Source organism: Pelodiscus sinensis, chromosome 5 (assembly GCF_052426305.1).
Source record: "Pelodiscus sinensis isolate ZL-2025 chromosome 5, ASM5242630v1, whole genome shotgun sequence".
Taxonomy (NCBI): domain Eukaryota; kingdom Metazoa; phylum Chordata; order Testudines; family Trionychidae; genus Pelodiscus; species Pelodiscus sinensis.
The window spans coordinates 22,071,680-22,097,930 of NC_143056.1; the positions used below are offsets into that span (position 1 = coordinate 22,071,680).

Consider the following 26,251-nt stretch of genomic DNA (forward strand, 5'->3'; position numbering starts at 1 on the left):
AAGTCATACATACAGCATACATACATAAAACAGCAGAAATATTTTTTAAGAATCAGAATGTAAACATGAAATTATATCAAAAGAAAAAGTGTCTTTGGTAAAACCACCTTATCACAGGCCAGCTGATCAAATACTGTGTGCTACATGTTGCAACCTGTATTCAGGAATAAATACATGATCGCTGGGATTGCAAGTCTCACCAAAAATAAATAAAACAAAACTCCACACGATCGTGGACGTTACAAGGCAGTCCAAAAATCTGCCAATATTACTCTGTTAATTGACAGACAAAGATATACTACGTATGTAAACGGCAACATCAAAATAGAGTATGCAAAAGCTTCCTAATCCTCATTAATGTTTTAATGATTATTTAACACAGGGGGAAGAGCTCTTTTGGAATACACACTTGTGAGTGAAGAGGAAGAGGATAAATTGCCTGTTCTGACCCTGGAGTCTCTCCAATATACAAAAAAAATAAAACAAAACTCAACTCAAGACATGTTAATGGAATATTATGGATTTTACAGACTGTATTACTGACCTTGAATCCTATATAACAACTAGCTTGATAGGCTGTAAATTAGCTAAAATACTGAGGTGCATTTCAAAACATTGCAGATGATGAGGTTTTCCCCTCCAGATTCTGAAATTCACAGCCTTCTTTCAATTTTTATGAAGTATATCACTTAAGGGAAATCAACACAGCTACATTTTTATTTAGTCTTCAGAGTTATTTGGGACATCAACTTAAAAATTATCCTTCATCTGAAAGCATTTTACCTCTTGTTGATACAAGTTACATCAAAAGGTCACTGCAGCTGAGGAGACAAGACTTATCTTTTTCAGTTTGCTTACATTATGTATTTAATCACACTTTGAACCTGACCCTGCTACAAATAAATTTGGCATTAAAACTGCCATAAACATCGCTGGTTCAGAATTGGGGCTTTGATAGTAAGTTTCACTCTTTCCACTGTACTATCCATTAGTTAAATTGGTTACTCTTTCTTCCACACAGCAACAATGAAGGAGAGAAAAAAAATAGAGGAAGGAAAAAACTCACTATTTTAAATATGAAAACCCAATAAGGAGTTGTAATTGATATTGTCTCTTTCAGCACCACTGCACTAACTGCTATAAAAACATGAAAAAGACATACCAGTCCCTGGCTTGTCAGCTTACAATTTAAATAGGCAAAGATTAAACAGAAATGCACTAAACCCTCAAACTTATAAGATTCTCAGCAGCTTCGATTCCCGCTGAAATTAATGAGAAAAGTATCCAACATCTTGCAGGACTGGGGCCTCAAACTCAAATGTTGGTACTACCTTACAGCACATTTTGGTATTGTATTGCTTTTTACTGGGTTCACACCAGCATTTTCATATATAGGACAAACAATTCCTTGTGAACAGGTGTTAACAGGCACCCTTCCCTCATTACACTAAAAATAGCCTTCGATATATTATTCTGATGTCTGCAACAATAATTTGCATTGTGCATTGGATATGTATAGTTTCCTCATTTTTTTTTAACTTGTTGCTGAATCAATGAGAAAAAAAAACTTCTATAAGGAATGAAGAAAAACATTCGCAATCACTTCTACTAGAATAATGGTAAGCTTAAATATTTTTGCTATAAATAAAACACATACCTGATCTGATTTTAAGAGCATTATTTCATCTAGGTTAGTTCTGGTTATATCCTGGGAAGTAAAACTTCCCCCAATTTCTGTCACACTAGTCTCCGAAGATGAATATGGTAGTCCATGCCCATAAATATCCTCTTCATCACTGGACACAGATTTCTCCGTCATGGTATCATGTGCGTTGGTTACCCATTCAGCTGCACCAGTACTACATGTAGCTTTGATTGCATCCTCCAAGTTCCATCCAGAAACTGCAGCCTCTTGTGAGCATACATCTTCCCTTGAGAGGTCAGACTGGGGATTGGTAGGGTTTTCTGGGGCAGTATTTATTAAACAACGTGGCTGCTGCTCTTCCTCATGAGTTACATCACTTATGTCCTGTTTCAGTGACTTTTCAGTACCACATGTGGAATTAAACCCTAAAGACACTGTGTCTGTGATCTTAGTTTCTTCAAAAGCATTTTCAGTATCTTTCAGATTTATTCTAGCAAAAGTTTCATCTACTTTGCATAACTCAGGAAAATTCTCTTGTTCCTCTTGGGGTGAAAATGTATAATGGCATTCAGTATTTTCAGAAAGCAGGCTTGGATTACATTCTGTATTATCATTATCCCCCAAGTCTTCATTGAGGATTAAGAGAGGGTTGGCTGTCAGAGTAGCTGTAACAACTAGTGTATTCATTCCACTATCTCTGTTAGGAAGTTTTAGTAATTCAGTTGTTCCTCCGTTTTGTTCATGCATTAACACAGCAACAGATTCGGGGGACTGAAGCACACTGAATGAATCTGAGCCATTATCTTCCTGCAAGACAGCATGTGACTCCACACTGAACTCACTTTCTTGATCTGGAGAGCCTGTGCTCAAGCAATCTATACTATAGCTCATTAGGCTAGAAGTCACAGACAACGAATCTGCATTTAAAGAATGTACACTGTCACCAGAAAACTGACGCTCATAACTTGGTGTACCTTCCAAACAGCTGTGGCTTTTCCTGGTCATATTTTCTGATCTCAGAGAAGAAAAGAAATATTCTTATTAATAAAACCTTTCCAAGTTCAATTAAAATAAAAGATTGCAAATATTTCTACTATGAGCAAATGGGAAACTTGTACTTTAGAAACTGGAATTAGTCCAAATTTTGACATACACTAAGAATTCTGTCACTTTGATGACATAATGACACAGTGAGAATGTAGGAACATTGTACTCATATATCAACAACTTGATAAAGGTTTTAAAAGAATGTCAATGTAATCTCACAAGGCAAGAATTCAAAAACTGCAATACCAATTTATTATAGGAAATAGAGTTGCCTTTATAATTGGGGATGTGAAAGGTTAACCCTATTAAGTGTAATGCTTACTGGCTCCGGTTAACTGATGGAGACTGGAGCAGCTCTCCACCTGCAGTGAGCAAGGAGCCGTTCCAACCCTGCGGGGCTCTGTCCATGGAAGCCCCAGGTGCATTGCAAGCAAAGGGCTGCCCCAGGTATCTGAAATAGCCCCAGTCCAGATTGGGACTAGGGAGGAGTGGAGGGCTGCAGGCAGGGGGGTTTTCCCTGGCTGGGTTGGAGCATCCCCTGCCTGCGATGGGGGGGATGCTCCCACTCTGCTGGGGGTGAGGGAGCACTCCAGCCCAGCTGGGTGGGAGTACCCCCCCCAATTGGTTAACTAGTTAAACTTCACATTTAACCAGTTAGCCAATTAAGTGGAATTTTTACATCTCTAATTATAATCTAAAGTACATTAAAAAATGTTTCTCTGGCAAAGAAGTGTTGCTTATGGATGCTAAAAGTATGAATGTAAAAACAGTCAAATATTGGTTACTCTTAAAAGAAAAGATTAAACAATGTAAAACAGAAGTGAAGCTATTAGCATTAACCTTTTTTATATTCATGATTTTGTTCGGTCTTGCATGATGTTACAAATAAGAAAAAGCCAAAATTTAAAAGCAGAATAAAAATAAAGAGCAAGTAGGTCTGCAGAGAGAAAAATGATACCCTGTTGTAGAGACACAAGTTCATTACTTTCATAATGGGCTTTCATCCTCAAATGAAAGGGCAAGACTACAGATCAATTACTGTTAGGTGACAAGTAATGGTTACGGAAAGACACACCATCATAAACATGAGGCTTGTCTTTAAAACCACACAAAAACTTACATTTTTAGTGAAATAGATACCAAGAGAGAGAGACTCATTCTAAAAAGTGGCAGTTAGAGAATGCTTATTTTTACCTGGTCTCTTCTTTTTCTTCTTTTTCACTTTGATGGGCTTTATAATGAGTTCCTGATCAAAGTCTTCACAGCTGATTATGCTGAACCGTTGTGAAGATGGTTGACTCTCTCTACACACTTCAGACAATGGTTGGTCTCCACTTGTCAGGAGACTAGAGCCACTATCCACAGAATTTACTGAACTGCTCCTGCTTCTTGGTTCACTGGCTACTGAACAGGCTCTTTTTCTTGTTTCACTGCGCAAGTCCCCCACTTTATCAAGACTTTTCTCCAATACCAGTGATGTTTCCAGATCATCTTTCACTAAAGAAGAAGAGTCATTTTTGTCACCAATAATTCTCAGGAAAGGAACCATTTTTATTTTTTGTTGCATTTCCACTGAAGGACCAGGAAATACAGATACAACTACAGATATTGGGCTCTGCAAGTTGGGACTCAAGTCTGGGAATGGACTCGACAATTTTGAATTTGCATCTGAAACGGATAACAAAAAGAGTAACAGCCCATGAAAGCTCATACCGCCATCTACATGTTTTGTTAGTCTTTAAGGTGCTACTAGACTATTCGTTGTTTTTTAAGTTTTTCCTGTTACAAACACACACGGCTACCCCTCTGAAGCTTTTAAACACCAAGACATTACCTAATCAGAAGTATAGCTCTTGCAGAGCATTGTAAGAAAAGTAAGGTTTTATTCCTATTTCCCAGAAGGTATTCTGTCTAAGGCAGCAACATTTATATCAATGCTGTCCAGCAATCTTATGTAAAAAGAGTTACCTACCTTTCGCAATAGTTATTCTTCAACATGAGTTGCTCATGTCCCTTCCATTTAGGTGTGCATGCACCATATATACGATTGTCAGAAGGTTTTTTCCCCTCAGCAGTACCCATCAGGCTGGCAGGGAGCCCTATGTAGTGGCGTCTCCATGGCAGCCATAGGCCCTGCTGGCCCTCCATTCCCTCAGTTCCTTCATGCTGGAACTCTGACAAAAGGGAGGTGGAATAGACATGAGCAACACATCTCAAAGAACAACAGTTATGAAAAGTAGCTAATGGTTTTTTCTTCAAGTAATTGCTCATGTCCATTCCATTTAGGTGGATTGCAAGCTGTGCTAGAGGAGGTGGGGTCGGAGACTAACTGGAAATGGACTGCAACACAGTTCTACTGAAAGCTTTGTCATCCCAAGCCTGCTGGGAAATGGCATAGTGGTTGGTGAAGGTTGTATGGAAGACCAGGTAGCCACCCTGAGTAAATCCAGGATGGGTATCTGAGCCACAAAGGCCACCATAAAGACTTGTGCCCCAGTGGAGTAGGCAATGAGTGCTGGTGGTGGCACTTTAGCAAAGTCATAATAGTCCTAATGTAGGCCATAATCCATGAAGATACAGGTCCCAGGAAGGAAGAGGTTGCCGTACCTGTGGGTACAACCTATCTAGGCCCATCAGAAAGCAACATACTGTTGGGTAGGCAAAAACTGACTTGCCTTGAGTACCTGTGTAAAAAGCAGAAATAGCTGCCAGGTGGACTCGGACAGAGGAGCTGTGTCTAGACTACATGGCTCTGTCGGCAGAGGCATATAGATTAGACACATAGGCAAAGGCAAATGAAGCCGCGATTTAAATGATCGCGGCTTCATTTACATTTACATGGCTGCCGCGCTGAGCCGACAAACAGCTGATCAGCTGTTTGTCGGCTCGCGCGCTAGTCTGGACGTTCCCCCTGTCGACATCAAAGCCCTTTGTCGGCAGCCCCGGTAAACCTCATTCCACGAGGAATAACGGGGCTGCCGACAAAGGGCTTTGATGTCGACAGGGGGAACGTCCAGACTAGCGCGCGAGCCGACAAACAGCTGATCAGCTGTTTGTCGGCTCAGCGCGGCAGCCATGTAAATGTAAATGAAGCCGCGATCATTTAAATCGCGGCTTCATTTGCCTTTGCCAAAACAACAAATCTACATGGCTCTGTCGACGGAGCCATGTAGTCTAGACGTACCCAGGATATAAATAAACCCTGTTACCTGAAAGCCAATAAGTAGTCTAATATGACCAGAGCCACCATTGGGGCTATACCCTTCTGGAGATACCAAATCAAAAACTATTTCCACTTGGCCATGTAAGTGGCCCTAGTAGAGAATTCTCTACTGCCCAACACCATCTCCTGCACTGACTCCAAACACTGCTGCTCCACCTTTGTTAACCATGGAGCTTCCAGGCCATTAGATGGAGAAATTGCAGGTCGGGATGACAAAGACCATGATCCTGGGTAATTAAGTCTGGGAACATGGGAAGAGCTATAGGATCTGCCACTGAGAGTTTCATGAGAGTGGTGAACCAATGCTGGCAGCATCTGGCTGATGCTGCCAAGATCAGAGAAGTTCTGTATTGCTGCACCCTGAGGAGAACTCTGTGTATGAGAGGAAGGAAGGAAAGGTGTACATCAGATGGGACATCCAGGGTACCTGAAAGGCATTCTCTAGAGAACCCGGACTGTGGTTCAGATAAGAGAAAAATTGCTGGCATTTTCTATAACTCTTTATTGCAAATAAATCTAGGTGGAGATACCCCCACTTGTGGAAAATGAATAGGGCTACATCTGCCCCAAGGGACCACTCGTGCATGTACAAGACTTGTCTGAGCCAGTCTGCCAACACGTTCTGAATTCCTGGAAGGTACATGGCCTCCAACTGGATGGAATGTTGGATACAAAGCTCCAACAGACAGAGGGCTTCCTGACAGGGGCACAGAATGAGCATCACTCTGTTTATATAAAACATTGCTGCTGTGTTATCCATCAGGATTGAAATGCACTTGCCTCATAAGTGGGATAGGAACATCTGACATGTGAGACGTAATACCACCTTAAACTCCCTGATGTTTATGTGCAGCGATAATTCCCCTGAGACCACATACCTTGAAACCTCAGTCTCTGATGTTTGCTCCCCAGGCCATTTAAGAAGTGGCCATCACCACCTGATTCGAAGGGTACAATCTGGCAAATGGTATTCCATTGCACACTACTCCCTCCTGCAGCTACCGGGTCAGGGAGTGCATGACCTCAGGAGAAATCATGACCACCATGCAGCAGGCCCTGAATCTTATTTTAGATTTCAGTCAGGATAGCCGATACCTGAAGCCACGAATTCGTACACGATTACGCTAGTAGCCATAGTACGCCCAGCAGAATTGGCCGAGTCCTGCAGGGCTGTGCAAGAAACAACCTCTCCCTTGTCCATCACCCTGAACTCTTGCCTGGGTGGCATCAGACGAGACAAAAAGAGTTCCTTAAAATTTACCCAAGGCCTCCCAAGAGTTATAGGCATACCTACTGAACATTGTTTGCCGATTCACAATGCGGAGCTGAAGATCGCCAGTAGCATATACCTTGCAGCCTAGTAGATCTAGCCTCGTGGGATCCTTGGCTTTTGGGGCTGGTCCCGTGTGCCCCAACTCTCCCTGTGGTTAGTGGCTTACATCACTAGAGTACCTGGGGGAGGATGCATAAACAGGTGCTCATGGTTTCTTTGACAGACGAAGTACCAGTGCTCTATCCCTTTTGCAGTTGGGGGAATAGATAGATGCTGGGGTCTTCCATAGCACCTTAGTGGTATTTGACACTGTCTTGATGAGTGAGGGAGCCACTTTAGATGCTCCATCTTTTTCAGGAGCTCTTGATGGGGCCCTTGTGTCCATGGCTGGTAAAAAGGGTAATGTGCCCACCACTGCCTCATCTGGGGAGGACGAGGAAAATTCCCTAAGAGGAGCATGCTCCTCATTGTCCTGTACACACCCCATATCCTCCTGAGCAGGCTGAGGCTTGTGAATTTTCAGAAGTCTCACCTCAAGGGAAGGCCTGGGGGTGTCCTTTTGGAGGCTATGCTTGGAATCTGACCTAGGCGGTCCTGGAAGAGGCATGGCAGATGGGGCACCATGTGCAGCTGAGTAGACCAACACTGCTCTGAGTGTTGATGGCCCCTTTGCCTGATATGTCCAAAAATTCAGAAAGACCACTACACTGGGGGGCTGCCATTGAGGTAGCCAGATGGCTTGTGGAGGCTGAGGAGATGTGCTCAGGTGCCAGAAACAATGCCAGGATCACTGTTTGGAGCGCAACAGGTGCCCCATTGTGCAAGAGGTGACAATTCTGCCTCCAACTTTGAGGAATATTCAGAGGCTGAGCAAGGTGGTGCCAAAGAGGTGAGTGTTGGTGATTGCTGCTGCAACTTCAGTGTTGATTTGTCCCAGTGCTGAACCATCGGCATGGATGGCATCTGAGTCATTGACAGTGGCAGTACTGGAGGCACCAATGGGGTCAGTGCAAAGATGGGTGGTGGTAGCCAGAACTGGGGTCTCAATGCAGCAGGGTTGGTTAGTACTGAGGAAGCAGAGGCACAAGAGAATCTCCTCAGTGTCCCGACTTCCATGCCGTCTTCAGGGATCTCGGCATCTCAATGAGGTCCCTGGCCACCTCAAAAGTTTCTGGGGTAGAAGACTGGTCAAAGCCATCTCTAACTGACTCATCCGTCTCAGAGGAGTCAATTTGCAGTGGACTCACCTGTGGCCTCAAGGCTGCAGGAGTGACCACCGGTGCCAGCAAATGAGCTGATTGGGGGTACATCTACAAAGCAACATTATTTCAAAATAAACTACCGGTAGCATTATTTTGAAATAATTTAGACTGCATCTACACAACAGGCAGTTATTTTGAAATAATGTCAAAATACTGTCAAGCTGGAGGACTTTTTACTCCAACTCCTGTAACCCTCATTCTACAAGGAGTAAAGGAAGTTGGAGGAAGAGTGCTCTATTTTGAAATAAGTGCTGCGTAGAGACTCCCAATTATTTCGAAATAAGCTATGCAATTAATGTAGCTCAATTTGCATAGCTTATTTTGAGTTAAGCCCTGCTGTGTAGACACGCCCTTAGAGTGCCCATCCTGGGGATGCCAACCAGGCCAGGCCCCTGGAAGGAGATAGGGCCCTCTCAGGCCTTCTCTTGTTGGGCACCAGGGACTGTAAGCAGTGCCATGCAGACTTGTTTGGTCTCGACACCGGGGATGGTCTTCTCGGTGCCAAAAGTTGCCGCACTGAAGCAGCTGCTGACTCAGAGGCTGACTGCGGCTGAAGAGCTGCCTCCCATCAAGTGAAGTTTGAGCCACATATCCCTTTCCTTTTTGGTGCATGGCTTGAATTCCTGGCAGATTTTATACCTACTGGTGACCCTCTATCAGACACTTTGGGCATGAGTGGAAAACCAGAACTATTACTATACACCAGAACTATTACTATAACTATATAGATATAACAATTTACAGAAGAACCACTAAGGGAGCCCAGGAGGAGAGCAGTCCAACCACTGTCATGGGCAGTAAGAAGAAACTGAGGGAGTGGAGAGCCAGCAGGGATATATATGTGCTGCAATGGGGGTGCCACTCCAGTGGTACCTATCGAGTTGGCAGGCAGCCAACTGAGGGAAAAAGCCTTCCGACAGGTTGCATGCATGCCTAAATGGAATGGGCATGAACAATCACTCAAAGAAGAACTGATTTATACTGAAACAATGTTATTTTAGCTATAGCTCAATTCATGCTCCAATGTATGCACAAAGCTTCCATTAATGTAGGCCAGAGTTATGCCTGCACATTAAAGAGACCTAGTCCTTCAGGATTAAGGGCCTCTGTGCACTGCTGAGAGAGATTCCTACACCCTCAATTCCCATTGTCTCCAACTGAGGCATTTAGCATCTTGCAAGACGAGGCCCCTCACTTTAATCCCCCAGTTAAACTATTGTAGTAAAAAATAAACACACGTTCCAAGAAGATTTCTTTCCAACAGCACAAAGAATTAGAGGCTGCATATATGTCAACACCTCTAGTTTTACAAGCAAGAAAATTTTAAGAATTTAATTTTCATGATTTTTTTTTTTTTACACTACTACCTAAATTCCCTGTAAACTGCGTGGCTGTCTAGTTAGTGCTACGCAAGCGCTCAAGGCATCCACCACATCCTCAACCTAGCCACTAGCTTGGCGGCCAGAGGAAGAGATGGTCGGAACCAGGTACCTCTTCCCATGTTGTGACCCAGACACATAAACTCCTAACCTCTCCCACTGTGGCTGGAATGGCTTGGCTCTGGAGACCCCCTGGCCTAGAGTCACTCTGCCATGACCTGGCCCCCAAGCCTTCCTCCTCACACTCCTGCACCCCATCTCTCTCCCATCTTAGAGCCTGCACCCCCTCCAGACAAAGCCCTTGCACCCTAACCCTTTGTCTTACCCAGCTTTAAGCCCCTCATCCCCAGCTCCACCCCAGACATAGTCTTTGCACCTCAACCCTCTGTCCCAGACCTGAGCGTCTCATCTCCAGCCCCACCTCAGAACACACACCCCCAAGACTGAGCCCTCACACTCCTGCACTCCAAACCTCTGTCCTAGGCCTGAGTCCTTTCCCACACTCAGAACCACCTGGCTCCACCCCCCCACCACATGAATTTTGTTACGTGCTCCAATATGAAAGTGATGTGTCAAAATTCATTCTGCTCTGGGGTGAGAAAAATTAGAAGGAATACTGATTACTACTGTATCCAGAACATTTAAATAAGTCACAAGAAGCCTGTGGGTGAAGCATTGCTTGAACAACAAAGCTATTCTTGCACATTTATGCATTAACATAAAAGAGAATGAGACTCTAGAATTTGCAGAGACTGTTGTATGTTTTACTTAGTAATCGTTTGTTTTTATTGTAGTAAATATTAAAAATCCCACAGATATAAATGGCATTAAGCATCCCAAATGATATAACTACAAGTAATGCATGAGAGCATATTTGTATCAGGGTATGTCTACACTTGCACCCTCTTTCGAGAGAGGGATGCAAATGAAGACATTTGAAATTGCAAATGAAGCCGGGATTTAAGCCCTTCTCCCGAAATAACTGGTAAACCTCATTGTATGAGGAATAACGGTTATTTCGAGAGAAGGGTTTTCTCTCGAAATAACCACGTCTTAACAGCGTCTGTTATTTCGAAATAGCACCATAACGCGAATGTGCAAATGAAGCGTGGGATATTTAAATCCCAGCTTCATTTGCAATTTCGAATGTCTTCATTTGTATTCCTCTCTCAAAAGATGGTGCAAGTGTAGACATACCCTCTGTTTGTAAACTCATTTGATATTTTAAAGTTATTCAAGTGCATATTCCTTTCTATTTTTATCCATGTTTTTTCATACTGCCTTTTTCCATTACAGAAATAGCACCAGTAAGATGAACAAGTTTGTTTTAACTCTGTAAGACCTTTGACTGACACTTAATTTCATCCAGGACTTATGATCCCTTCCCATTCTTATGACCACTTTTATGAGCACAAAGCATGGAACTATCATTATTCAACATGCCTACAAGAAGAAATTAGCCAACTGTCATTGAAACATTACCTAAGGAAGGGATGATGCACAGTTAGAATGTGCAGCTGCAGCAATCACAACCTGGATATAAGCAAAGAAGCAAAGAACTATAATCTATTCCAGCTACAAAAAGCAAATACTTGGCTCGGTGGAGAATCTAGGCCTCTTATAACCTTAAGAAACAGGAAAACAATGCTACAGAAATTGCTAGAGGGAGTTTCTTTAAACGAACAGTATAGGAACACCTTCAATGCACCTTTTTTTTTAAAAAAAAGGTACAATTTTAAGTAGGCAAATCTATACACACCTATTGATACAAGTCCTTCAGGTCTGTTTGAAATTCTTATTATGTCTCTATCTCCCTTTAAGAGAAAAATCTCATTTTCGGTACAGGACACAGACACAATATCACCAGAGCCTTCCAAGCCACCTATCACAGCCTGTTGGGGAAAAAAATGTAAAGAGCATTAATTAAAATGCTTTAGGTAAGTCTATAGCTATACAATCAGAAAAAGGAGGAGACAGCTCTCGAAAGAAAGGAAAGGAAAGGATTATGGAAAAAAGAAAAACAGAAGAACAGATGTCCCCCATACAATGCTCAGTGAATGAGCAACATATAAAGAGGAATTGTGATACAGACTCCCAATAGTTTAAAAAAAGGATGATAAATATGAACATAGAACCCTGTCCTTAAAGCATCTAAATAAGTGATTGATTTTCAATTGTGCTGAGCACCAGCAAACAAGAGTTCACAATGAGATGTATGGAGACTCCAAAAGCTCAAAGTATTGGGGGAAAAAATGGAAACGTGACATACAACTATCAGACACTATCATAATTTTACCCATTTTGTGGATCTGGCTCTCTTACCATCTGTTGGTTCATTCTTTCCAGTCCAAAGAGGTTTGAATCAAATCACTGAACTTCGAGTGATTTGGGGAGGAAAAAGCTATCTGATCACAAATTTCTAATATAATTTTCAGTATCAAAAACAGAGGAATAGCCCAATAATAACAACAATACTAAACATGTGTCTTCTCTCTCATATACATCTTTCACATTGGAGAAACTGCTTATGGCTTTCTTTTTATAGAATGTAAGTGGAATACTTCTGGAGACTTAATTTTTGCAAGGTAGTGATGAAGAGAGGGGACAAACAATTTGATATATTAGACACTGACAACTCCCATAAGCTTTTTTAAAAATATAAAGCACACACACACATGTATATTTTGATAGGTGTGAGTTCACTTTAGGCAATTAATTTCTGAACTTTAGACTATAAACCTTAGAAAGCTAATATTTACAATAGTTTATACTATCATGTATCTTGTCTATGACTCAATTAACATAACCAATTCTAAAACCTTTTATTCAAAAAAAGTTTAGCACCTTTTCTTTGGTTATTACAACACAGCAAATGCAGATAACTATGCAGATACAGACAAGAGTTAACTCTGATATGATGCCAAACTCTTAATGAACAAAATATGCATAAACTAGATGTACAAACCTGGTTTATAGTATCAAATAGATAAATACTATATTCGTTCCAGCTTAGCACCCATCCTTCCTGGGAAAGGCAAGAAATGATCCCCAGGTGTTTCTCTGGGAAGCTGTAACTTCTTTTGTCAGATGACACCAATCGAGGATACAGTTCAAAAGGCTTTATTCCTCCAGCAAATACATCTTTTAAAATGAACGTGGCCTGAACGGTTCCATGCACATCAGACTTCCAGAGACGGAGCCCAGGTCTTGAAGCAAATAGTGTCAGGTCACTTTGCTTACACAGTCCAGGTATAAAACATGCTCCAAATTTGCCAGCACTAAGATATAAACAAAGATCAGTAAGAAACTTAAACAATTTTTTAAAACTAAAAAAGGAGAAACTGAAGTATTTAGACACTGAGTTTACAATCACAAGCTGAACCAAACAGTTTACTTGAACCTCCATAATCCACTCTGTGCACTGCTGCTCCCCTCTTGCTCCCACCTAAGGGAATGACAGTACAGAAAAGCACTGATCTAGAGGCCTGGGAGTGGCCGGGGGGGAGGGAAAGAGGGACACAAAGCCACGTGTCCCCCCAAGAGTGGAACACCAGGTAAGCGCCCCGCCCCACCACCCTCCTCAAACCCTGCACCCTCATCCCTCTCACACACCCTGGCTCCTTCCCAGACCCCGCATCCCCACCCCTAGCTCCCTTCATTATGATGAACACTAATGGTCCAGAAAAATTCCATAATCCAGTATATCATATTTCCCAAAATTGCCAGATTAAAGAGGTTCAAGTGTATTTTCCTCTGCTTCTATCTAAAAGGTATTATGAGACTCCATAATCTGCAACACTTGTGTTTGAAATTAATATGCATTAATCAAGGAGACAGCCTAAAAACACTCAACTGTTCTCTCAATTCTAGGGTAAGCAAAGAGCGGGGAAAACAAAGAAGAGTGCCCTCCCAACGTCTTGGTCATGATGATGCCCTCCATCCTCAACCGCTGTCACAAAAGAGATCCCTTGCTGCAGTGACCCTTCCCTCAGAGGGGAAGCCTTTACGTTGCTCTCCCAAGGGAGCCAGGATATGCTGAATCTTCAGTTAACTTAAAAACCAACAACAAATAGTCTGGTAGCACTTTAAAGACAAACAAAACATGTAGATGGAATCATGGGCTTTCGTGGATCACTTGATGATTACCTGTTCTGTTCCGTTCCTCTGGGGCACCTGGCACTGGCCACTGTCACAAGACAAGACTGGGCTAGATGGACCTTTGGTCTGACCTAATATGGCCGTTCATATGTTCTTATAAACATTCCCTTAGACACTCAAACATCCTCAAACTGTGTCAACATATACTATTATTGACAGCATCATTCAATTCCAGACTGTCTTTTTTCCCTTCCATATCAATTAAAGGTAAAGCAGGATATGCCAGGAAATCATGTTACAGGCATCTTTTAAAATAAATAATATAAAAACAAAGACAGTACTTTTCAATTTAAGCCACCTTTTTAATATTTGTAGTACCCCTTCACTATTGAAGAGATTGCCATTACAGAATGGTCTGACTGAGACTATTCTAACACTTTCATATGACACAGGAATTCTAAAAGCTCATCTACAAAACTGAACTCTCTTTGATGACTGCTATGTTTGTATCAAGCCACAGCAGCTTCCAAGATGGTGGGAAAAAAAGTTAATTTTTTTAGTTTAAACTGAAAGAAAAATCTGGCAACTTTACTGTGCACAGAAGATTAAACATTCACAATCAGACTTTTAGACTAGGCAGAGTCATTTAATTGAAAAATAATAATTAAAGTAATAAAGAGTTAAAATTCTTAAGGATGGTTATTAGTGCAAGTGGCTGCTGTGGCTTAGAAGTTTGAGCAGAAAATGTTGTTGCATTAATATCACTGCTTAGATCACTGGGTCTCTATAGTCTATTCAGAAAAGCTAGAATTAACCCATGTGCCTGCATCAAAATTTGAGAGTTACTTTTTTCTGGGTTGTGTTCCAACTTGCTTGACAGATTTTTCTTCTGTGTAAAAAAGTAGAGTTCTCTGTAAAGTAGAGACCAGCAGCACTTTCTGGCTATAATCCAACTGTACAATTGAAGATGGCTCTTCCAATACCAGACTGGAGTTGCAAACACCCTTTAAAGACACATGAAATTAAAAGTCAAGCCCTTTTCAAATAAAAATATCTGGTAGTATTAGCAAGTTTATTGGTGGCTTTACGTGCTAACAGATTAAATAATATGTTAAGAGTTCTCAAAAATTGTCCCTTGAAATTCATTCAAACTCTCCCATTGACTTCAGCAATCAATTTAGTGGGTCTTTACTAGACCCGCTAAATTGAACCCCAGAATATCAACCTTCAGAGTGTTGATCTTTCCAGAAGTATAGATAAGGCCTTACACTTTCTCTTGGGAAGATTAAGTTCAGTGAGCATTCTTCAAAGACACCCAGTGGACCTCAGTTTCACTGTATACCCCAGGCTACTGAAATATGAACTGCTTCTGGAAAAGCATGGAATCACTGTGATAAGGAAGCGTCTTTTACCGCTAAATAGTAATCTTACCAGAAAACTGAAAAGGGGGCAATGGTTGGACTCTTAATGAAGCTGCATCCAGTCCACTTTGGACAGATAGATGGTGGGTATGACTGGCGAAGAGGGAGAAAAGTATATGCAAATATAGATAAAAATGGAAGATGACGACCACTGTCTATATTAGCTGTAACAAAGGCTCTACAAGTGTTCCCCTTTCCTTATAAACAATCTGACAATCAAAAACCAAAGATTTAGCCATCTGATAAATATTTAGATACATTATTTCAGAAAGTTTCAAACCAGAATTCTGATCTCCAAAAGAAATAGTTACCTGATCTAAATCTAGAGCAGAATAGACAATTTTCCCTTTGTCATCACCAGAGAATAATTTCATTCCATTGGGACTCCAAGCCAAGGCTGTGATGCTGCTTTTATGGATACCAGCCACATCAAATCTCCGAAGCTGCAAATTGACACCGAAGAAACACAAAAAAAGAGAGTAATGGGGAAGGGGAAAGAAACACTGGGCAAATTCAGTGACTTAGCTTTAAGTATTAGTTCTGGTTATCTTCATTCCTAATTAACAAATTTAATTTCCTCATACATCAAGAATTGCATGAAAGCATTTTTGAACAAGCACATTCTGTTTAAAAATGTGAGTGAAAAACAATTATGTAAGATTAATACATGATTAGCACACTCAAGATACGCATGGGATTTCCTGATCCTCACTGGTTTAGATGTTCCAAATCATTATACCAGTGTTTCCCAACCGGGGTTCCACGGACCATCATCAGAAATTCTGCGAGAAATCGTGGAATCAATAATGCTGGGCAAGGCCTGGAGCCTCTGTCACAGCCTTCGCCTCCCACCCTGGCGCTCGGCTGACTTCTGCGCAGCTCAGCCGGGCTGTCATGCGGGAGCAAGCGGCCATTTGGCTCCGCGAGTGAGAGGCAGGAGGGAGAGGAGAAGAGAAAGAGGGTGAGAGAGAGAGGCAGGAGGAGAAAGAGGAGGAGGAGAAGAGAAAGACAGAGAGGCAGGAAATGGAAAATATTTGATATTTGAAAAAAAAAAAAAAAGAGATTAGATAATACCAAAAAAGACAGGAAAAATAATCCAATTTTTTCTTACAATGTAAGCTCTCTCTCTCTCTCTCTCTCACACACACACACACACACACACACACACACACACACACCAGCTCTGTACAAATAAATTTTCTTGAAAAAATTTAGCAGTAATTGAATTGCGTTCCCCGCTGTCAACTTTTTCTGACCAAGCAAACGTTTTCATAGGTAGGGGTTCCTCAGGATATGAAAAATTATTTTAGGGTTGGGAATCACTGCTGTAGGGCATAATGTTGTATGAAAGTATGATAAAATGACCATGTCACTGCTCTACAAATGTCCACTAGTGGCACATTATGTAGGAAAGCAGTTGATGTGGCCATCACACATGTGGAATGTGCCCTAATAATCTATGGTGGTTCTTTGCCGCGAAGCTGGTAAACCATGTATATACAGCTTGCAATACACTGCGCAGAGATAGCTGTTCCCTGTGGTGACTGGCCAAAGAGATGAAGAATCTGTCTGATTTCCTGGTCTCCTTGGTTCCCTCTAAGTAAAAAGCAAGGGCTCGTTTGGCATCTAGAGTGTGCAACATGGATTCTCTCGGAGAGGTGTGACGTTTAGGAAAGTATGTGGGTAAGTATATGAGTTAATGGAGGTGGAAGTCCAATATAACTTTGGGGAGGAACTTGGGATAAGGCCTAAGCATAACTGTATCCTTAGTAAAGGTAACAAGGAGTCCTGTAGCACCTTATAGACTAACAGATGTATTGGAGCATAAGCTTCCTTGGGCAAAGACCCAGTTTGTCAGATGCATTCATCCTTGTCACTTTTACAGATCCAGACTAATATGGTTACCCCTCTGATACTTAGTAAAGGTAGTATACGGTAGGTTAGATGTGACGGGGTGAAGCAACCCCACACTGACCCAGGGCACCACGAGCCCAGGGAGGAGGGGCAGCTCAGCGGGGACTACCGCCGGGAAGTAGCTGGAGAAGTCGCTCCGGTCCCGGCTGTGGAACTGGCCGGGGTCGTATGGAACACCAGCGCAGGCACAGAGAGTGCGAGGCATGCTGGTGAGGCGGGCGCCGGCCGATGACATCACCCGTCGGCTTGGTGGGGACGTCATGAGTACGCCAGGCACGGCGCGAGGGGGATAAAAGGCCCTAGGACCTGCGAGGGAGGAGGCAGGAAGGCCAGAGATTCGCCAGTAGGGTGGACGGGCAGGAACGCGCTGGGAAGGACCCGACCTTGACTTGATGAGCAAAAAGGGGCATCCCTCACCCGGACAGGGGGAGGGGAAAGGAGCTGGATGCGAAGGTAGGAAGTGGCCCAGGGCGGGATCATGGAGCCCACGAACTGACGTGTTTAGGGGTAACGTCCATGTCAGCTAGGCCAGGGAGCTGTCATCCCTGCCTTAGGGCCCTGGGCCAGGACCCATGAGAGTGGGTGGGCCCAGGTCCCCCTACCCTGCCATCCATGGCTGGGTATCGAGTGCATAGAAGCAACATCACAAGAGAAATTGACTTTACAGTACAGATGGTGCCGGGTGTATAAAAAGGTGATGATGGTGGTGGGGTACCACAATAAAACAGATCAATGAGCAGACGCCTAGGTGGTCCTTCTACATTAGCCATGAGGGCTGCAATTTCACTCACTCATCTCAAACACAGTCCAGATTACATCTCACTGCCACCAGTGGTAAGAGGGAACTGAAGAAGGGCTTTGGCCATCCCACCCTTTATCTCCTCACACAGTACCATGAGGTGGCACAGACAGCATGAGCAGGCCTAATGGACACTGCTAGACAAACTAATTGAAGTACATATGCATCTTCAGTGAGAACCACACTGACAAACTCAAAGATCATATTTAACATCAAAGAAATTGCAACCAAATTTAACATTTACTTGTTTGTTTCTTCCAGGCAACGAAGAGACAAGTTGAAAAATTGCAACCCGGCCTGAAGCTGTACCAACAGCAACAAGATCATCGAAGCAGCTCAACAATTTTACAACAGTAATAGATTCAGTCTTCCCCTGTTGAAACAAGACAAAACTGCAAAATTAAAGAATTTTCAAAGCACTAATTTGTCACCAACATCTGAAAAAGTACTGATAAACTTCTGATGATAAAACCAGGCACAAAAACTTCTGGGTTTTTTACCTCAAAATTGTATTTTTTCATCTGGTTTAAACGTCTGCAGTACAGATAGAGCATGCCGATGCTACTGCCCACAGCAATGTAATCCCCACTGGTATCAAGTGCTGTGAGGTACACCACAATGGAACGAAATCCCTTCTGGACCTTCGTAGGAATGGCATTGAGGAGATAGTACAGGGGGCAAAACTCCTTAAACGTAACTGGTGGAGCTGCAGATGCCATGGCAAGTGTTTGTTTATTCTGGCCTGTAGGCTGCAGAAACTCATTTACTTCACACTAAGGAAACCTGAAAAACAACAAACACCTTCAGTTAAAATGTATTCAGAGCAGTTGTAGTTTGGTACAAAAAGCAACAAACAGAAAAAAGTCTCACTTAGTGGAACAAATCATTCTACAGCAAAAAAAACAAACAAAACAAAAAAAAACCCACACACATTTCTGCTCATATTGAGCCTGCATTACCATCAGAAACAATTTCTCTCCAACCTTGAGCAGCACAGACCTTGTATCTTGAGCCCAAATACAACATTCCACTCTCAAAAGAGAGGGAAAAGCATCAACTGAGTATTGTTCAATAATCAAATGGGAATAAATTGTCAGAGTAAAATCAAATCAGTATGTGATTAAAAGAACAGAGTGCTTTGTTGCTGTATAGGTCAAAACCATCTCAACCATTGGAGATGGCTTGAATAAACGGCTCTATGGCTAGGTTGAAAACAATGGGGCTGAGGAGACAGCACTGTTTCACAGCACTGCAGATCAGGATTTCCTGCATCTCTCCTTCCAAAAAGCAGATGGTGGTAGTGCAGCATTCATAAAGTTCATGGACAAGTTTGAGGAAGTTTTCAGGCACCCCAAACTCTCACAGCGTGTCAAAAATGTGTTGGTGAGGGACTGTTCCAAAAGCATTAGACAGCTTGAGCCACACTATGGCACACTGCCCTCCTTGCCACATGAATGGTGGTCTGAAGGACAAAGCTGTGTTCATAGCAGCCTCCGCATGACATGAAACAATGGTTATAAACACAAATTACTTAATTCCATCTCAGGACTACAATTATATTATATTGTCTTAATATTTATCAACTAAATAAACAAATATTAGCAAGATAATTATGTGGGAACAATGGAGCAAATTCAAAAGTGAGGAGACTCAATTTGTCAGGCACATGCAGGGATTTGTTTATTTATTTCATTTAGTAATGGGGAATGCAGAGTAAACAAAACAGTTGTACCTAAGTTTCCTGTTATGGTTAATTTGCCAATTTCATGCTGAAACAAGATATTTATAGAATATTTAGAAGAGAATGTGATGTCATCTCAGCTTAAAAACTGGCTCCCTATGAGCACCGGCTCCATAGAGTCGCCTGTCCCCACCCCCAAAGATGGTGCTTCTGTATCAGCACGGGTAAGCATCTGAAGAAGTGTCTGGTATGTCATTCTCGGGTATCTCGTCAAAACCCTTGTTGGGATCCTGACTTAGGCTTAGGCTATATCTACACTACAAAGATAAATTGGAAAAAGAAACACAATTTGCAGTACGCAAATTGCGTATCTATTTCCGATTTACTTCCAACAGACGCTTTTCCGAAATTTGGCCCATCTACACAGACCCAAATTTCAGAAAAAAAAAAACCCTCTTTCAGAATATGCCTTCTTCCTCGTAAAACAAGGTTTACAGGGATGCCGACAAAATGTGTCTGCTTTTTTGACTTTTTTCGGAAAAGCAGACTTGTTCCTTGGACATCCCAAGGATCAAGTATTCCGGAAAAGCTCTGCAATCTAGAAGTACCCCTAGTTGGGCCCTGGCCCAACAACTAGTTAGTAGGTCCCTGCCTATAGTTCCTATCCCAACTGCTGTAAGGGTTCTGCCTGCGGCAGTGCTGATCTGGTCTCTGTGGCTGCTAAGGTTGAGCCTTGAAAGGTTCTCTTTGGATAGTAGGTATATGCATCCCCAAAGACTTCATTGTTGCTCTTGAATCTCTGAGGTTATGGAGCTTTGAGTCTGCCTGGTTTGAAAACAGCCCTATATCTTCAGAAGGCAAGGTCTCACAGGTCTGTTGGACTTCTGGCCTTCTGCCTGGTGGTTTTGCTTACGACCACCCTGACAAGATGGTAAACATCACTGAGTTGGTTGCATCCAAGGCAGTCTGAAGGGATATCCTGACCAAATCTGAGACCTTCACTTTTGACTCTATATGGAGCAACTCTCTGTATTTGGACACAGCATCGCAAGAGTTCAAGCGATACCTGATGAAAATAGCTTATTGGTAAACTATCCTTTGCTGTAGAACCCCTGCAGAATATACTTTTCTGCCAAAGAGGTCCATATGTTTGGCTTCTTTGGTCTTGGGGGCCAGCACCTGTTGCCCTTGGCTCTCCTCATTCACCACCGAGACTAGCAGGGAGGAGGGGTGCAGGTGAGAGAATAAAAGCTCATCCCTTGAAGGGGACAAAGTATTTTCTCTCTAGGCCCCTGGCAGGAGGCAGAATGGAAGCTGGGGTCTGACAAGTTCGTCCCGACTAGTGTTCCCTGTAAGTTGAGCACTGAGTGGCCACCCAGGAGAAATTCAAATGCCACCCAGCTGATTAGCAGAACACCACAGCCAGCAGCATGTATTTCTACTGTTGGTGTGCATCTGCACATGCCTCAGTACACATACAATTTATTCCACACATGGATGGAAAAAAGAGAGAGAGAACATTGCCTGTATTGTTCTGCAATTTCAGGGGGTGGTCTGGCAAGGGTTGTTTCCTTCACCAGAGGGACAGATCTAGCCATTGGTGACCAGGAAGGGTGATGTTCTGAGGTCACCAACTTGGAAGTCCTTGAAGGGGTTAACTGGGCTCAAGGTGTCCAGAAGGTCTATTGTGTGGAAGAAGGCCACTGTGGATGCTGAGCCTTGCAGTCCTTCCTGATCTTATGCCTACTGCGCCTTCAATAAAAATTATTCCATTTCAGAGTATAAGCAAGCCAAAAGTGACAGCCAAAGTGATGACAATGACCTCTGTGCTGAGAACAGATTGGGGATTGGTGTCACAATGACTGTGTCAAGGATCAGTGTTGTCTCTTCATGCTGTGCATTCAGTGCTTAGGAATAGCTGCTGCACCCCATGGGACAGTTCTCATGCTTTGAGAGGGACCGAGATCCCTCAGTGCTGGGGATGTAGGTTTCCTCTCTCCCATAGCTATACGAACCTGTACCTCAGCCTGTGCCAGGGAGAGCTATTGTGAGGATGATGATCGGAAACGGTGCCAGTTGAGCAACAAGTAGCACCACATAATCATGGGCTTGCCTTTGCACTGCATCCATCTAGACCAGGGCTACTCAACTTTGGAAGCCCTGAGGGCCACAATGATACTCACAGCATATGCCAAGGGCCACAACTAAAGTGTGGTTGCATATACATGCAACTATTGTCTTTCACATTTACGGGCATGAATACAAAGCACTTCCCACGATGCCCCGGTGTTCCCAGCACCTCCTCCACGGGGCCTAGAAACATCAACACCCTGTACCCGTCTGTTCTAGCCAGCCCATTCACTTGCATCTTTCAATGCTCACTCCGCCTGGAAGACGCTTCGCCGTTGTGGAACATGTTCTCAGTGGAGGCCATGTTCAAAGGATCCCACCCACAGGCCGCATATTGAGCCCCGCATAAACCCAAACCTCACCACAGGCCGCAAACCAATGGGCCACGCATGGGCCATGTGTTGAGTAGCCCTGATCTAGACAGGGCCAGGGCCTCTGTCTGACGTTTGAGGGCTAAGGCACTATCATTTCAATGAGGCTCTTCAAAACCCTGAAGCGTCAGGAGTGGAGGGAGACTCCAACACCTCCACCAGGCACTGCCCTGCCGGAGAGTCACTAAGCACCAAGGGTCTCTGATTTTGAGTCCTTCCTCAGCACTGAGTTGCAGACTGATGTTGTGGTACTCCTCATTCACCGACCCAGGATTGGGTGGTCTGGTGCCATGGACAGAGTGTGACTTCCATCAAAAGTTGTTTTAATTGAAAAAAAATCTCATTTTTTGTGGTTGAAAGCCTTACAAAAAACTTACAGCACTCTGACGCAATTCCCTTAAGACATGAATCATAGGTGTCACTATTGGACATAGGCTTCTGGCTAACTCCACAAGACTTGCCCCGCAGTGCAAGGTGGGGTGATGGGATGGGATGATCTCACTTCCCAATCTGTCACTATTAACAACACAACACAAACTACAAAGAACCAAGTGCTTGGTTAAGGGGTCACTCGCAAGCAAGTGAACACAGTTCCAACACTGCCACAGATGCTAAGAAGGAACTGAAAGTGTCAGGTCAGCAGGGTCATATATTGAGTGCTATGAAAGCACCATTCCAGAGGCCTGAGGCCTCCTTAGTTTACTCAATGGGAGCTGCTAAGAGAAAAAATGTCCAATGACCGTGCACATGTGATTGGAATCTATGTGAACAAGCACTCTGTGATAGATAGTCTGCTGATCAGTACTCCGTGACTAAAGGGTTAAACTCAGGTAGCTAGCAAGGATGTTGGCAGGGGGCCAGAAGAAGCAATTAGATACAGTGCTGAACTCAGATTTGGATATAGATACCTGGCCTGCTCTTCCTTTGTGTCTTCTAAGCTAAGGGCTGGAGGGAGCAGATGCAGTAATCAGAATTATCATGCCTATAAGAAATACTGGATGTGGGACTGAATTATGCCTTGAAGTATGGATCGGCATGGAACATGAGTGAAGGGGAAAAGTGTATTTAGTTGCTATCAGGGTATTTTTCTTTGTTTTAGTTGTTTGGTTAAACTTCTATTTGTAAATCTATGCCTTCCTCTCCCATTCATTATCTAAGAGTGTACCCAGAGATGTTATGTGTTTTAATTTGTTTTACTCAGTTGCTCTGTAACACCTAGCAACCAAGTATGCTTTATCAACTATATCTTTTCTGTTTTATTAATAAAAACACCATTTTTAAGGTGATTTGAGTATTGTGTAACAGGAGAGGGGTGGTGTGTGTGTGTCTCTCTCTCCCACACACACACTCAGGGTACGTCTACACTACAGCGCTAGTTCGAACTAACTTAGTTCGAATTAGTTAATTCGAACTAAGCTAGTTCGAACTAACGCATCTAGAACTAAAAACTAGTTCGAACTAGCGTTTTGCTAGTTCGAACTAGTAAGTCCACATTGAGTGGACTCTGAACAGGGCTTAAGGATGGCCGGAAGCAGTGCCGGCAGGGCATAAAAGGAGGACTTAGAGCATGGAGATGCTGTCTCAGGCTAGCCGAGGGCTGCGCTTAAAGGGACCCGACCCCCACCCCGGACACACAGTTCTAAGGGGTGCCCCGCTTGCAAAGAAGTTCTGGCTTGGAGTGCCCTGAGTGCCCACACTGGGCACATCACACCACTCGGCCATCAGCCCGGCTGCACTTGCCGCAGGCTGCCATCTGGGGAGAGGGAGTAATTGGGGGGCTGCAGGAGAGCTTCCACCCCCCAGAAGCCCACAGAGCCAGCCCAGTCCTCCCCATCGGGGGCTCGTACCCCATTCCTCCCTCACCTCCTTCCACTTACCCTTCCCTAGCCCCCCTTCTTATTGAGGTACAAAATAAAGATAACGTTTCTTCCAACATTGACTCTGTCTTTATTGAACAAAACTGGGGGAGACTGGGAAAAGGAGGTGGGAGAGGGGAAGAGAAAGGCTGGGAGAGGGGAGGGCAACTAACAAGATCAGGGGTTGGGAACAGGTCCCAGATGAAGAAAGGCTACAGAGACTGGGACTGTTCAGCTTAGAAAAGAGGAGACGGAGAGGGGACAGGATAGAGGTCTCTAAAAGCAGGGGTTGGGTGGAGAGGGTGCATTCATAAAAGTTCTTCCTGAGTTCCCATAAAGAAGGACTAGAGGACACCAAAGGAAAGGAATGGGTAGCAGACTTGAAACTAGTAAGAGAAAGTTGTTGTTGTTGACAAAGCAAATAGTTAACCTGTGGAACTCCTTGCTGCAGGAGGCTGTGAAGGCTAGAACTAGAACAGAGTTGAAAGGGAAGTGAGATAAAGTCATGGAGGTTGGGTCCATGGAGTCCTATTAGCCAGAGGGTAGGAGTGGTGTCCCTGCCCAAAGTTTGTGGAAGGCTGGAGAGGGATGGCACGAGACAAATGGCTTGGTCACTGTCTTCGGTCCATCCCCTCCAGGGTCCCTAGGGTTGGCCGCTGTCGGCAGACAGGCTACGGGGCTAGATGGACCTTTGGTCTGACCCAGGACGGCCATTGTAAGCTCAGGGCTCAGTGTCGGGGGTCTCAGTGGACCCCCTTGATTTTCATGCACACCTGGTCCTGGGTGGCCAGGCTGGCAGCTCTCCTGCCCTAGACGGCCACTTTCCTGTGCCTAGTGCGGAGATCGTGGACGAGGTCCACGATGTCCGCACTAGCCCAGGAAGGTGCCCGCCTCTTGCGGTCCAGGGCAAGCTCCCGGGAGCTGCCAGCCTGGTCCCGGCAAGAGGGGGTGGGCTGGGGGGCATCGGGTGGGTGGCTCTGTGCCGTGCCAGGTGCAGGGTCTGCTAGCTGGGTGCTGGCAGGCTTGCACCTGGCACGGGCACCGTAGCCAGCCCGTGCCCCTTTAAGGGGTCCGGGGCCGGGAGGGGGGCATAGAGTTTCCCTGGTGTTGGCCAGAGTGGCCACCAGGGAAAGCTGGGGAGGGCTAGCCTCCCACTAGTTCGAACTAAAGGGCTACACAGCCCTTAGTTCGAACTAGCTAGTTCGAACTAGGCGTTAGTCCTCGTAAAATGAGGTTTACCTAGTTCGAACTAAGCGCTCCGCTAGTTCGATTCAAATTCGAACTAGCGGAGCGCTAGTGTAGCACCTATTAAAGTTAGTTCGAACTAACGTCCATTAGTTCGAACTAACTTTGTAGTGTAGACATACCCTCACTGACTAAGAGGTCAGCTACCAGAGACTGCAGCTTATTTTTTCAAGCTCTCATGGTAAAGGAGATTGGGGGGGGGGGGGTCTTTTGTTCCCCTCACCCCCCAAAAAAGTTGGCAAATCTGTGACTCTGGGGAGTTTTTGTAAGCAGAGCCTACAGAAGGCAAGGTATTTAAGGTTGAGTGCAAAAGATAGGGGACTGCAAGAGGAATGCCAGAGTGGGGAACAGCCCTGACACTCAAAACGGAAACTAAGTTTTCACAGTTAAAATATTAAATGACCTATAGCTCCTTCTATCCACCCTAACTCTCTATGTTAAATTGCAATAGTTTTTCCCTACAAAATCTTTTTGCAAGATACACTAGAGAAATTAACACACATTATTTAAAAGCTCTCATGTGACCTAAGAAATGAGTACTATATTTACAAATGTTGTCACAAAAGTTTATTTGCAGTTTAGCTTACAATAGCTTCTGGATGTGTGGCTTTAACTACAACAGCATCAGCCTTATTGTATTGGTGTCACAGCCATGTTACAAATACTTTATTAACTGGTAAAATTTCTTATTTATAAGAATAAGCCTAAACGAACACATTTAAAGCTATCAAATAGATTGACATACTCTGTTCTGTCTCCATCCCCACGCAATGCAAACTGTTTTAAGGGACATCGCAAAGAAATTTGGTTAGGAAGTTGGTTTCATTTTCTTTGTATTTAATCCTCAGTGTGATGGGTCCGCGGCGACCTGCACTCGGGCTGGCCCGCCCCCTACCGGTTTCCTAGA

General features: G+C 43.7%; 1 protein-coding gene across 7 annotated transcripts in view; it reads right to left on the minus strand.

Moving 5' to 3' along the window:
* Nucleotides 1-26,251, minus strand: part of TECPR2 (tectonin beta-propeller repeat containing 2) — an 88,798-nt gene that overhangs the window by 57,430 nt on the left and 5,117 nt on the right. For all 7 annotated transcript variants that reach the window (XR_012903291.2, XR_012903292.2, XM_075926541.2 and 4 more), the window contains exons 2-9: nucleotides 18,562-18,844; nucleotides 18,306-18,434; nucleotides 15,660-15,791; nucleotides 14,774-14,931; nucleotides 12,795-13,107; nucleotides 11,589-11,721; nucleotides 3,887-4,189; nucleotides 1,658-2,655 (exon numbers count right to left, since the gene is read on the minus strand). Coding sequence is in view for 5 of the 7 variants with exons in the window: in XM_075926541.2 (XP_075782656.2) it covers nucleotides 1,658-2,655; nucleotides 3,887-4,189; nucleotides 11,589-11,721; nucleotides 12,795-13,107; nucleotides 14,774-14,931; nucleotides 15,660-15,791; nucleotides 18,306-18,434; nucleotides 18,562-18,780 (2,385 nt within the window). In the remaining 2 variants the exon portion in view is untranslated. The remainder of the gene's footprint in view (nucleotides 1-1,657; nucleotides 2,656-3,886; nucleotides 4,190-11,588; nucleotides 11,722-12,794; nucleotides 13,108-14,773; nucleotides 14,932-15,659; nucleotides 15,792-18,305; nucleotides 18,435-18,561; nucleotides 18,845-26,251) is intronic.